Source organism: Scophthalmus maximus, chromosome 3 (assembly GCF_022379125.1).
Source record: "Scophthalmus maximus strain ysfricsl-2021 chromosome 3, ASM2237912v1, whole genome shotgun sequence".
Classification (NCBI taxonomy): domain Eukaryota; kingdom Metazoa; phylum Chordata; class Actinopteri; order Pleuronectiformes; family Scophthalmidae; genus Scophthalmus; species Scophthalmus maximus.
This window is the reverse complement of record NC_061517.1, coordinates 29,410,001-29,424,549: the sequence shown is the minus strand read 5'-3', so window position 1 is coordinate 29,424,549 and position 14,549 is coordinate 29,410,001. Positions and strand designations below refer to the sequence as shown.

The following is a 14,549-nucleotide window of genomic DNA, read 5'->3' as shown; positions in this document are numbered from 1 at the left end:
AGGTTTTAGGAAGTTTTGTATTTTGTCCCAATTTTTGAAATCGTTGTGTTGTGGTTAGACAATTATACCATTCCTTAAAAAAATATATGTATTGACAGATGAATGATATAAATAATTGTTAGTTACAGTTGAACATGAGACGACTACAGTGTAGAACGTAATCTGAAGCTAAACTTAACCAAAAGGCGGTTTAATTCAGGAGCGACTGATGATTTATCGATCATTATATGGTGAATCAAGGGCTGACAATTTTAATTAAATCTCATATTTCTGAACACAACATTATAAAACAACATTTAGGAAATTAACCTCTCTTTTTTGGATGTGAACTTGTAGATATATATATTTTCTTTTTTTTTAAATGGTTTGTAAGTTTACACTGCACTTAAACCGAAGGACCCCAACTCACCTCTCCCTTCTCGTTCCTGATTCGTCGGTTGAATTCTTTGCCGTCTATGCAGATAAAGTCATCTCCAGGGTGGATGATGCCACATTTAGCAGCAATGGCCCGGGCTGTGTTAATGTTATCACCAGTCACCATTCGCACCGTGATGCCCGCACGCTGACACTTACGAATGGCATCAGGCACCTTCGAGGCACAGGGACATTTGTTCAGAATACAATGTCATTTACTTTAAATACAGATCAGAATCACATATTATGGATCACACAAACTCTCAGCACAAGCTCAAACCAAAACTAAAACTGAAAGACACACACAGACTCTGCAGGATCCCACCTCAGGCCGCACAGGGTCCTCTATCCCCACCACCGTGATGCAGGTCAACTCTGTTACGATTTCTTCCTCATTTTCCCAGTCTGGCTCCGGATTAGACGGCAGGTCCCGGTACGCAATGCAGATGGTCCTCAACCCCTCACATGCCATTGGCTCAATCACCTATTAATCAATCATTATAACAGCTCTCGTCAGAAAACAGGTTTGACATGGTATCACCAGTTTCACGATCGCACCACAGACGGCTTTACTTGAGTGTCATTTACATTCCAGTATCTGGTGAATCAAACTGGATTACATCGCCTGTATGCAGTTTGAAGTCGGGATTACTCAAACCTGGTTGCAGAAAAAGAATATTCAATGCTCATATTATCCCTCGAAGGCTGAGGAAGGGTTCCAACGATTTTCCTCTCCAGCTTATTAATCAACCCTCGAACCAAACTTAGATATAACAAATCAATGTTCTCAGTCTTTCACCCTCAAGCCGGAAATCACAAAAAAATCTGTTCTGCTAGTTACTGTATATCATCCAGCTGCCCCTTACCACTTCTCATCTGAATTCTCAGACTGTTTATCAGAGTTGGTGCTTAGCACAGATAAAGTCGTTACCGTGCGGGATTTCAACATTGATGTTGACAGCGACAGCTTTTTATTCACCATTAGACCCGATTGGCTTCACTCAACATGTAAATGAACCCACTCGTGAATTTAATCACACCCTCGATCTTGTTCTGACACAAGACTCAGGAACTTGAACATTTATTAACCTTTCCCCAAAACCCTCTTCTGTTGGACCATTCTTTAGTTATGTCTGAATTTCAGATTCCATTTCAGTCGGTGTCTTTCTGATAGTAACGTGACCACAAGTAAAGAGAAGATTCCATTGTTATTCTCCATGATCACTGCTTGTTATTATTGAGAATTATGGCTATTGATATTCTCATTTGAACAATCAGAACCTTGTCACAGACTGGCGATGGACTGTCTCTCGCTGTCATTGTCAGCTGGGATTGGCTCGCTCCAGCCGCCTGAAGCATAAACCGCATAGATAATGGAATGTAATTATAATGATCAGTCTGACATTAGCTAAATGCAACAGTATATAAAAATCTTGTGTTCCTGGCCTATCACTCTCTTCTCTCTCCCCCTCTTTCTCCTTTTTTTTTTCTCTCCTTTTAAACTAACCAGTCAAGACAGATGCCCAACCACCCTGAGTCTGGTTCTGCTAGAGGTTTCTTACTGTTAAAAGGGGGAACTGTTGGTGTTTCTCTCTGTAATATTCTAAGGTCTTGACCTCATTATGTAAAGTGCCAGGAGATAGGATGCTGTGATTTGGTGCTATACACACATATAATTGAGATTAAATTGAAATGCATGATGACCTTTTGTGTACCTTTGAATACTCTGTGACAGAGCTGTAGGGTGAAGACCCCCAGCCCAGTGCAGACAGCAGAGGGAGGATATGATGTGAAGAAGAGGCGACATAAAGCTGCCACAGTGCAAACTGAACAACTGAGCTGGAAAAAAGTTGTGTAAGGAGGAGAATTATTTTTCTCACGGCACAAGCTGTGTTCATCATGAGCCAAATTGAGGTCAGGCAGCTTGTCAGTCAGAGAGAAGACAATGCTCGCTCAGCCTGCACACGCTAATCTAATGTCTGTGGAACAAGAGTTTCCTGCTAAATGTTTGAGTTATGTTTTATGTATAACACATTTGGAATATATGTACATTTAAATGTGAAACAATGTTAAAACATTAAAGGGGTTTCTCATAGCAAGGGGTCTAAAGAGAATCATTAGCTGACTGTGCTGCTCCCCTAACCCTTACAGATCTTTACAGTAAGTTTCAGCTCATTGATTATCTGCATGGACCACAACGTTGCGGTCTGGTTCACTCTCACTGCTCTCAGGCTGGCAGCGGCTTTTAGAGAAAAAACAGTAAGAAGCCACTGTTCACTACCAGCAAACGGCAGACAGATACAGTCTGAGAGTGGCTGGTGAACACAGAGGAGCATTTAACAGCTGAAGGGCCAGATACCTCCCCCAGTAGTCAGTAGAGACCAAACAGAGTTAAAAGAGAGGGGTGATGGACTTAGATCCATCCAGTAGACACAAACACCATTCCACATGCTGGATGTCTGCTCGATGTGGAAATAAGCAACACATTCTCCACATCCATATAAAAGCTGACAATATGTCAGTGTTGTCATCACACATCGTTAGAACTTGTTACTGGTTTTTTTTCCTTTCAAAAAGAAAAAGTTACTCCCAGTTTGAAGCTCACCAACTAACATTGTTATAAATAGTTAAACAAGGAAGACCGGCTGTTTCCCCATTTCAAGCTAACCATCATACACACAAATGAGTGTCTTCTAACTTGCTTTCTAAGCAAGAAAGCTTTTGGTGTGGGGGCATGCTTGCCTATGGAAACCACAGAAAGCTGCCAGGAAATAAGGAGGGTAGAGAGATGAGGGATGGCATGTAATGGAGGTCTGGGGCTCAGGGCACATTGTGATGACATGGCCAGCGTCTTAAACCCCTGAAGATACTACTTTGCACACGCAGTCATAACTTCAAATGATCAAGTCTCACCTGTTTGACCATCTCATCCCTGTCACGTGGTCGGAAACCGCGCGCTTCTCCATTGGGATCTAAGATGTAGGAACACCTGCAAGGAGACAAGAGACTCATGTAATTCACAAGATCTCATGTCACCAGGACAACTCAATCCTCTGTCTAACCCTCCCCTCACTCACTTCTTTAACAGGATCTCAGACGCTCCTTTGCTGTAGAGGCGGAAGGAACCGTCTGGCAGCTTGATCACTGTACTCATGGATTTACGGGCCGAGTTGAATGTATACACCTGAGCAACAGAGAGAGATATGGGGGGGAGAGGGGGAGCGTTGTACATCATTCAGAAGAAACAGACATATCCCTGACTAGAAACACAGCTCTGAGTGAGTTGGATGTTGAACATGAGGGTTTACACCTGCATCAATGTAATAAACGAAGATGTTGGTTGGTCGGCTCATGGGATCACTGAGAAGTAACTGCAGACAGCTGCACTTTTTACGGTGGTTGTAGCTAAGAGATGATTTGAGTCTGTGTATTGTGTTTAAGAACAGAAATAATGACAGAGAAAATCTATCACTGTGCATAATAACAGGAAAAACTCCATGTGCACACCTTTTTGTAGGAAAGTCAACTTTTTCATTTTTTAAGTATTATAATATTCATCTTTACTAAACCCACTTCCGAATTCTGGCCTATGGTGCTATGGTGCACAGGGTACAATACGGCACAAAACTGTTGAATTTAGGATTTTAATGTTGTCGCAGTCACTGTGGGGGGAATCAGGTGCTTGATATGAAATCCTGTGAGATCCAATGTGGGTTTGGCAGAGACTGTTACAAGTAACACTTGAGGTATTTAGTATGTATTGACTCAGTTCATGCTATTACACAGCGACAGAGATGCTGTAAATGCCTTATTTTTGTACAAGTCCAGTAAAGAATTTCTGCACGACCATATTAGAGATTTTTTTCCCCTTTAGCATGGCTTTACTCAAAGTTTTGTTGTTGATGTTAGTGGCCAGGGTACCGAGAGCATTTATGAGAGAGAGACCCGTGAATGCTTTCTTAAGAAGTGAAAGAAGTTTATGTTCTGCCTTGTGTCATCTGTGGTGCCTCGCTAAAAAAATTGCTGAAACACATTACTGCAAGTGTGATCCTTGTCCAACTTATTGCAGAGTTAGACCCACTATATCATCAAAGGACACACAATGCAATTGTGTATTCCGACCTACTTCAGGGTACTGCGAGTGTGTTGAGCTGTGATATGAAATGTTCCCATATAGTAAAGTAAACTATATATGAAAATATGTTGAGATTTGCTGTATAGTTATTTTGCCTTTTGCCTATTTATTTATGTATTTATTTGTGCTGTTTGTTTATGTTTATCAAAAAAATATCGCTATAATATATATATTTGTAGAAAACTCCTGTTGCAATATCGGCAGATCAGGTGATCCGCATGGGAGTCATGACCTTAAGGATGAAAACTAACAATGTAAGTGTACATTACTGTTAGTCCACCGTCCACATGAATACGTACAGAATATAAGATGCAGTCTTGGATCGAACATTTGTTCAAATAAACTGTGTTGAAGCCCGCTGGTAACGCTGCACTTGGATGTTGTGTATAGTTCCTCACCTTGTACAGTCTTTCCTCAGGGATCTGATCTCTGACAGTGGTGTAGTCCCGCTGAAGGTCTAGTACAAATCCCAGAAGGCCACACTCCGTCTTGTTGCCCACCTGCTTGGCCAGACCCCCCTCCACATCAGGTGGCTGAGAGAAAGTATGATCGAAACAAGATGGGGTGGTGGATTAAATAGGGCAGTGATAAGGTCACGGAAGAAAACAGTAAACAGTTGGTTTTTTTTAACATAAATAAAAAATAAATTAATAAAGCCAACAAATGAATCTCTGCAAAACAATGCCATCCCTGGCGGTGCATGACTCACCAAGATCTTGGAGGTGTAGGCGCTGTTGATAGCGATAGCATTGACTAATATGTCCAGTGTCTTGGGGTTGATCTGTCCAGGGTCCGGGACCACACGGTGTTGCACATCACCTGGGCAACAACAGGCTAATTTTAATACATATGAAAAATCATATGAACAGGCATGATGTTGATCAGGACATATATCTGGACACATTTCTGCTCATTTAATCTCCCGTCTGTAGACCTGATAATGACACGTTTGGAATAAATATTGGTTTCTTTGCAATGAAAAAATGTATTTTGTTTGGTTACAGTCAAGAGTTTTGTGATGTAATGATCTTTAGACCAAACATTTTAAGGGGCATTCCACCAATTTTACCCATGGAGCTTGGTTTTGTCATCATGGGGAGTACTACTGAGCCTCTGAAAACAGTTGTAAAATGGAGGAGGTTTGTCAAGTCGGAGAAAATAACCCTAATGGTGTCCTCAGGACAACTTCAGCTTATGATTGGTGGCTACCTATTTATAACAGATAAGCACATTTATAACAGCAGTGGTAGCACTGCCATTGGATGGTACTGAGCTGCATTACTACATAACTCTACAACATTACTCTACAACTCCACAACATAACTCTACAACTATATAAGTCTGCAACATAACTCTGTAGACATATAACTCTAAAACTCTACAACTTTTCAAGATAACACTACATCTCTATAAATCCATAACTCTACAGCTTTATAACTCTATAACTCTTAATCTCTTTAACGCTTCAACAAATTTCTATAACTCTATTGCATAACTCTACAACTCTATAAATCAACAACTTTGCAACTCTCCAATTTTGTAACTATAACATGACTAAACAATTCTATAACTCCATAACTCAACAACTCTAACTACCACATAAGTCTACAACTCTATTACATAGCTTAGCAACTCTATGACTCTTCAACATAACGCTACAACTGTCACAGTCTGCTCACCTCCATACTGGCTCCAGTAAATTTCCACTAACCCCTCCCCTGCTCCTATCTGCCAGCCACACCCACCTCATTAGTTCATGCCCCTCACCTGGTCTCTCAGCTGCATCTCATCCACAATCAGACCCAGTATATAAGCCTCTCCAGTTCACAGACTCAGTGCCAGATTATTCTTTGCGCCGATATCAGACGTCCCAATGTTTGGACTGATTTCCCGGCTTCGACCCTGCTTCGACCCGACCTCCCTGCCTCGTCTCTGCCACGGTAAACGCCTCTGCCTTCTGCCCCCGACTACGAGCTTTGTCAGTGTGTTTCTGGAGCACTGTCTGTCTGTCTCCTCGGCGGCCTGGCTTCTCCCCGTACCTGCTCTTCGTCGTGAGTTTCCAGCCATCAATGCTGTGGGTTGCCTCATCTTACAGACTCTAAGCTGTGTTACACCCCGGTCGTCTGGACTGCGCCTGCCTGGTATACGCTACCAGCTGCCTTTAGCCTGTTTTCTCTGCCAACCTGCTGGTCTGCTGCAATAAAGGACATTTTCAACTCTCCCCGTGGTGTACTGCTCTTGGGTTCAACCCCCCCCCCCCCCCCCCCCGTTACAACAACGCTATAACTCTACAAAATAACTCTATAACCCTACAACAGAACTCTACAACTCTTTAAATCTACAACTCTTTAACTCAACAGCACAACTATTTAACTCTCCAACAGAGCTCTACAATTCTATTACCCTGCAACTACGTAACCCTACAACTCTAACTATAAAACAGAACTCAATAACTCTACAACAGAACTCTGCAACTATATATCTCTACAACAGGAAACGGGGGAAAAAAGCGGCAAATTTGATCCTGTATGAATGGAGGGATATCCTTCAATCAAACACTGCACGGACTAATGGCAGCAACAAAACGGGTGCTTTTAATAAAACACACATACAAAATAGTGTTTCAAAACAATAATTATAATTGCAATGTCAGTGTGGCCACGGATAAAATAAACCATGATTTTTAATTTCTTCTTTTTTTGTAGAAATCCAGTTGTTTTTCAGTATCTGAGATACATACAGTATTTAACTGGGCTGACAAAGAACGTTTGTCAAACAAATCCCGTCAAGTGTACATCACAAGACACCCATCTATGCACAAGTGTCTTAGCCAATCTACTACATTAGTTTCCAATTCTCTTTTTCAAAGAACAGCACCATTCACAGTCCCTACACAAGCAACTTTTTAAGCATGTTATATGCATTCATATACATTAAGGAATATTTATGTGATTTATGTTACAGATTAACTTAAATCAGTTTTAGGTAACAACAATTTTATATATTGACAATTATGTGTATGTTTTTTTTACTTAGTACTTTTACATGCTGATTGCAGTCTGGGACATGTAGCTTTCCCTCTGCACAAAAAGTTGGCAGCCAAGTATCTATAACACTATGGTGCCACAGAACACACTTTGGGAACAACTGATATAATCACAGTTAAGTAAAATTAGAGCCACATGACTTTGGATCCGCTTAATGACCATTCGAATCCAATAATCGACAAGAAATGCTTATTTATTTATTTTATTTTTTTAACTTTTCTCTCACCTAAGTAACTCTGAACCACAGTCATGCGATTGGTGGTGAGGGTGCCAGTCTTGTCGGAGCAGATGGCTGTGGCGTTGCCCATGGTCTCGCACGCATCCAAGTGGCGTACAAGGTTGTTGTCCTTCATCATTTTCTACATATGAGAGCAGAGCGATGTGCAAGGGGGTGGAGGGAAGGGCGGGGGTGTGAATGATGATGGATAGGAAGGAGGGTAGAAGGACAGAGGAAGAAGTGAAATTGATTGATAAAAGGAAGAGAGGAGACCGGGGGAAATGCTGTACCTGTTCATTTAAATTAGATTTCAGGAATCAAATTTGATACTGTTTGTCATTCAAGGTATTTCTAAGGGGAAACATGCAATGCACATAACTTGTGCAAAGACTGACATTGATCTTGTTTGGGCAAAGACTGGTAATTAATGTAGGCTAACATTGTGCATCAGGCCTTTTAAATACAGTGAATATATGAGGAAAATTCTTGAGCATTACACAACACACAAAAATAAATGTCACTAATTAGAATTGTGTGACCTGTAAAGTGGACTTATACACTGACTTATACTTTACCTTTACTGGAATTAGCAGCACACTCTAATGATACTTGTTTAGAAAATGTTTCACATAGGATTTCAGTCTTATTAGATCTCGGGGCTGCCTTACACAGCTGACCACACACTACTGCTGGACAGACTGGAAATCTAGGCTGGGCTCTCTGACCTCACCTGGGCACAGGTCAGGTCACACAGTACATTTCATGAGAGGAGCTACTTTGCTTCAGTTGGTAATTGTGCATTTGTTACACTTGTCAAAGAACCAATAACTCATTTCATTCCATTTAATAAGCATTCTTTAAACTGGAGGGATGTGTCTACCTTGACAGAGTACGCCAGAGAAATGGTGACAGCGAGAGGTAAGCCCTCTGGGACAGCCACCACCAGCACAGTGACTCCAATGATGAAGAACTTGACAAAGTACTGGATGTAGACTGGAGTACACTCTGTCAACCAAAATTGTCCTGCAACACAAACCACATTACACATTAGGGCCAAACAAATAGCCCACTTCAAAGACTGAGTCATAGTTTAGCAGCAGAGTGATAAACATTTGAAAGACTGATATTGTTATAACCTGTCATGATAATTATTTGTATGTGTGTTTGTTAGGATGCCGTGCACACACAGACCTTCAACGACAAATGTGTTGATGACAAAGTAGAGCACCAGAATAATGACGGTGATGGCTGACATCACCAAACCTGTGGGGAGATTCAAAGAGGGGACATTTTATCAATGTCACGCTATCAGCCTGTTCTGACTTAATTGTTTGTATGTCTGTTTTCATTTTATTTGTGATGCAGAGTTTGCCCAGTGAATGAGGAACGACACAGTGCATCAACATTCACCCATTCGCCTGTGCGATCACAGTTTATACAGCAGAACCTGAAAAATATCACGCTCTACATATCTGTTATATCTGCCGTTAGTTAGAAGTAATAAAACACAATTCTAAGCATGAGTCACACAACTCCCACAATGTTTTTCTTTGTTGCTAATCGACAGCCTGAGTATGAAACCTGCCCAGTGTAGCTTTTTACTTTACCTGCTTTCCCAATTTGAACAGCCAGTTTAGTGAGCTTGCCCTGCAACACACTCTTCTCCTTCTTTGGAACACTGGTCTTCTTCTTCTCTCTGTCCTCTACCTCCCCTCCCTCTGCACTCTTCAGGGGTTGCATCTCCATGGCAACACCCCCGTCCTGCTTCTTGGCTGAAACACACACAGAACATAGGCTACAACATACATTCTCCTCAGCACTGCACCTGATGATGAAGACAGCTCATCCCACATTCAAAGCAAGCGTCATACACACACACAAACACACACACACACACACACACACAAAGCTACTACCTTTGTTCTGATTGTTCTCCACAGCTCCATCAGGTTGTTTTCCTAAGAGAAGTGGGGGGGGGGGGGAGTTAGAGAGAGGTAGACAGGAAGATAGACAAGCAGTTATGAAAAAGTAATTTTTTAACTTTTTATTTCATCAGATATTTTATTATATATTTCGGATCTTGGGACAGCCAAAGACAGAGACAGCAACAGAAACACACAAAGAACAGCTAAAGGAAAGAGTTATAAAGGTACACACATCTTCATACACTGGGTGGAGAGACTGAGAGACATTTGTATATGTACATGTCCATCATAGGTCACTACTGCACTGTGCACTGGGGTCCATTCATTGGCTGAGGAAAGGCGCAGGGCAGACAACTTTGTGCTCACATACCATTGGTGACTGTGCTGTAACTGGCATCTGAAGAGACGAGCAACTGAGAACTGTCCTCTGGTTGGGGAATGTGTGAGAAAGGAAAGTTTTGGAGGAACATGAGAGGATTTGGCAAAAAGGGAACACAAAAGAAAGCAAAAAGGGAAGAATAAAAAAAACGCAAGTAGTGAATGTGTTTGTTTGCACGACTGCACTGGTAGAATGATTGTAGATGACCATATAGAATGAAAAAAACCCAGAATATAACCTCAATTTCAAAATGAGAGACAGATCAGAGAGAAAAGTAAACAGCCCCACAGCCAACCCATATGAGGTAAAACTAACAAGTTATGGCATTTGTGGAAGTCTTATGAATAATGTATTGACTCCAGTAAATGACTGAATGATCCAGCCCACAGAGGCTGCACTGAGCGCCGCACATCCTAGTACACCACCAACAGTTTGGAAAGAACAAGCGATAACAATATGTTTTTTCATAAAATAGCATTCATCCTAACTTGTTTCTGTCCAATCCTGCTATCCAGGATGCCGCAAATGTTTTCCGTTTTCTAATATGCCAACAATGCTTCACACATTCCCATGCAGAAGTGAGAACTGCAGTAGTACAAGCACGGACGAGCGCACTCGGTAATGATATTAACCGTAAGTGCTTCTGAAAGTATGTGTAGCCTCTGTTGCTGTCTGCAACTCCGCTCTGACTGCGGGGCCCTTCCAAAACAAATTTGAGCATAGACTAATGCTTCATGCACTGACCAACCAACACTCTTCCCTGAGTCTCCCCAGCTCCCTCGCTCTCCCCTGCTCTTTCAATAATTGATTCAATCTGTAGCCTCTCTCTCTCAGATTAGGGGGGGGGGTTGGGGGTGTAAGAGGGCACAGGAATGGGGTAAACAAGAGGGAAAAGATGGATAAGCAGGGGGGGGGCATGAGAATGTGTGACAGTGAAAGTGGAAAGGGGAAACAAGGGAACAAGGTGGAGAGAGGGATGCAGAGGATGTTGACTAAATTATCCATGAGGTTAAACTGGCGTGTTTCCGGTTAAAGCTAGCGTGTTTTTCAGTTAGGCACCCAACTAACTGTACACACGGACGCACAAGCATGCTGCAGTGTGTGAGTATGGACGGACGGATTATGTGACACTGATATCCTGGACACTGACATGGAAAAGCCCCCATGGAAAATGTAGTCATTTTGTGTTTCTTTGTAGTTGTTTCCTGTATCTTTGTGGTCATTATGTTTTTTTTGTCATCCTGTATTTCATTCTAATCTTTTAGCATCACTTTCTGTTGATTTGCATGCCTTTCTGGTCATTTGGTGTTTGTAGAAGTTCTTTGTGGTGGTTTTGCATCTCTCTGCATTTGTTTTGGGTCTTTGAGGTCATTTTGCACCTCTTTGCAGATGTTTCATGTCTCTGTAATGTTTTTGCAACTCTATGTGGACATTTTATATTTCTCTGTGTTCATTTGTCATCTCTTGCTTGTAATTTGGTTAACTCTCTGACCAGAAATATTAACAGTCACTTCAAACGGAGGCGTCTGATCCCTCGAGACCCTCGGACTGTGCCATTTCTATCATTCATCCATGTGTGTGAGTACATGTTAAGTGACTCGAGAGCAGTTTGAAGTATTCATCCATGGAGATGATGGCAATGTAGGAAATCTGAATCTGTTCAATTCATCTACTGGTTTGCATGTTTCAAGAACAAAGCCATGTTCATAGTCCGTTCATCTTGCTATATGAGCTGATAAAACACCTAAAAAGCTGCAGTGTATCTTCAACAAAAATAATACTATCTTTCACCATTCATAGTGTAAATCACAATTTTCTGTGAATTCAGCATCTTGCACTTACCTTTCTTCTCCTTCGCATCTTCCTCCATCTCTCCAGCACCCAGAAGGGTGAAGATGATGCCTGTCTGCGAGTTAACACCGACAGCTGTCACCAGCATCCTGCCCGAGCCCTCCATCACATGGGTACCTTAACGTCCAAACAGATCACTGCTTAGACTCAATTAAGAAACCAGTGGTGCTTGCAAAGGCACATCCGCAAGTGCTCACAGACGTGAAACAAAACATAAAGAATAAATAAAATAACAGTTATTTTTCAATCTTTTCTTAATGAACAACGTATGATACATGGCATATGAAGCCCTTGACCCTGCTTCTGGAGTGTACCCAAAGCAGGTCAGACCAAATATAGGGAGATCAAATAGTCTTACACAAGGCTAGAATCAGAACTTGGCTGTCTTAAAGTTGACAGATGAACATTGAGTGTTTTGAGTGTCTTTATTTTATAGGACATATTTTGAAAGGTCCTGGTTTGGACCTGACTGAAGGGATGTCTGGACATTTGGTAACTTTTAAAATGACTGTATTGAATTGGCACTTGTCTAGTATTATCGACGACCCAAAGAGCTTTACCATACAAGCCACATTACCCATTCACACACGCAAAGCGCTTCTATACACAGCGCTTTTTATCGCACATCATTCATACACAGGCAGGGGCAATTAAGGGAGCCATTGCCACAATATTACAAAGTTGCTGAGCAAAATCAGAGTCGCCAAGTGCTGCTCATTGTGGGAACTGTTGGGTTTTCTCTGTAATATTATAAGGTCTCAAACTCACTTTTTAAAGTGCCTTGAGACAATGTATGTTGTGATTTGGCGCTATATAAATATAAATTGAATTGTATTGAAAGAGCTTAAAGTCTGAATACGTCTTACACAATACTGGGCTTCTCTTCCCATGCTCTATGGAGATGATGGAACATTTTTTGACTTGCCAACTAACCTGAGTGTTTAAAATCAGGAATGACCAGTTAAGCTAATAAAGCTATGGTTTTAAATATCTTTTGCAGTATTGTGTTAACTTCAGCATTAACACCTGCCATCAACATACATATAAGATACAGTAATGTTGTATGTGATGTTGCGGGGTAGCATTTTATGATGTTACTTCATTCACAAATTGTACAAACAAATTGGACAAAGTGCAACTTAAAAAGTTATCACTCAATTGAATCAGGACCTAAGGTAAACATGTGATGTTCAAAGAATTAGAACAGTCTTCAAGTGTTAAATACAAAATGATATCGTGTTATTGACGTCTATACAAGAATGTGTCAACACACAGACAGACATGATAAGTCCATGATATGCTCCATATAGTCGCAGTTTCAGTGGCAGAAGAAGCTAGAAAACCAACCTGAGAGCAGCATTGGGTCCTTTTCCACAGACTTGCCTACGTGGTCGGACTCTCCTGTGAGCGAGCTCTCGTCTATCTTCAGATCGTTGCTTTGAATCAGGATACCATCAGCTGGTAGCAGGTCCCCTGAACACAGACATGAACTGATCAGTGATTGATTCATCTCTTGCTGCATGACATTTTTGGTTGAGGACATGTAAACTGTAAATGGACTGCATTTACATAGCGCTTTTCATGTCTTAAAAGACCTCTAAACAACACATGTCTATGCATGAGGGCCTAACAAAAAGATTTATGTATCTTGTCGACATGTTAAGTAAAACATTACATATACCACCACATTTTACATTGCAGGAATAACAGGAATAGTCAACATTTCGGGAAATAGGATTATTATTGCCAAGAGGTATGAGAAGATAAAGACCATAAAACATGATGCAACATACAGGAGGAGATTAGCTTCATTTAGCATAAAGACTAAAATTCCTCTCAACAGAAACCCTACAAACCTTCTGTCGTAGACAGAAAACTCACCTGGTCAGGCTGCACCTTAGTTCATGAATCATTGAAACAGAGGAAAAAATGCGGCCTATTCGATAAATGCTTATGTACTTGCATGATTCTTGCACTTTTTGGCTAATATCTTAAAGGTTGAATGCACTTATTGTGAGATGGAAAAAAGCGTCAGCTAAATTAATATAATGTAAGACCACCACACTAAAATATAAGAAGACACCTCTTCATTTTACTAATTAGTATTACACACAAAAAGGTTGATTAATCCATACACAAACAGATATTAAACTACAACAACTTATTCCAGCAAGTCACTCTGTGTAAAACCACAAGATGTCATACATTTCATTTGTGCACAGACTTAAAAAAGCACATTCTTGAAATTGTTCATTACTAAAAATGTAGGGCTGCTTATCTTTGGACAGTCAGACTAGCTGTTTCCAGTCTTTATGCAAAGCTAAGCTAATTGCCTGCTGGCTATGCCTTAATATTTAGTGTACAGATAGGAAAGTGGAACAAATCACAAACCAAAATACTAAAGTGACAAGAGGTAGAAAAGACCAATAGAGGAAGAGCAGTTTGACAAAGAGCTGATCTATCAGTTTTGTAGGTTTATCCCAGTTTTACCATTTGTACACTTTTCAAAAACACACTCAGTTCATGTCATGAAATGTAATTTACTTTCTGTAGAAGACATTTGTTAACATACTTAATCAGC

At 40.9% G+C, this 14,549-nt stretch overlaps 1 protein-coding gene across 4 annotated transcripts in view; it reads right to left on the bottom strand.

The window, feature by feature from the left end:
• atp2b3b (ATPase plasma membrane Ca2+ transporting 3b) overlaps positions 1-14,549 on the bottom strand; it is a 46,852-nt gene that overhangs the window by 21,447 nt on the left and 10,856 nt on the right. For all 4 annotated transcript variants that reach the window (XM_047330926.1, XM_035644569.2, XM_035644570.2 and 1 more), the window contains exons 5-17: positions 13,316-13,441; positions 11,960-12,085; positions 9,730-9,771; positions 9,421-9,585; positions 9,005-9,076; positions 8,694-8,836; positions 7,823-7,955; positions 5,259-5,368; positions 4,948-5,082; positions 3,492-3,598; positions 3,328-3,403; positions 740-898; positions 410-589 (exon numbers count right to left, since the gene is read on the bottom strand). In XM_047330926.1, coding sequence (XP_047186882.1) covers positions 410-589; positions 740-898; positions 3,328-3,403; positions 3,492-3,598; positions 4,948-5,082; positions 5,259-5,368; positions 7,823-7,955; positions 8,694-8,836; positions 9,005-9,076; positions 9,421-9,585; positions 9,730-9,771; positions 11,960-12,085; positions 13,316-13,441 — 1,574 coding nt within the window. The remainder of the gene's footprint in view (positions 1-409; positions 590-739; positions 899-3,327; positions 3,404-3,491; positions 3,599-4,947; positions 5,083-5,258; positions 5,369-7,822; positions 7,956-8,693; positions 8,837-9,004; positions 9,077-9,420; positions 9,586-9,729; positions 9,772-11,959; positions 12,086-13,315; positions 13,442-14,549) is intronic.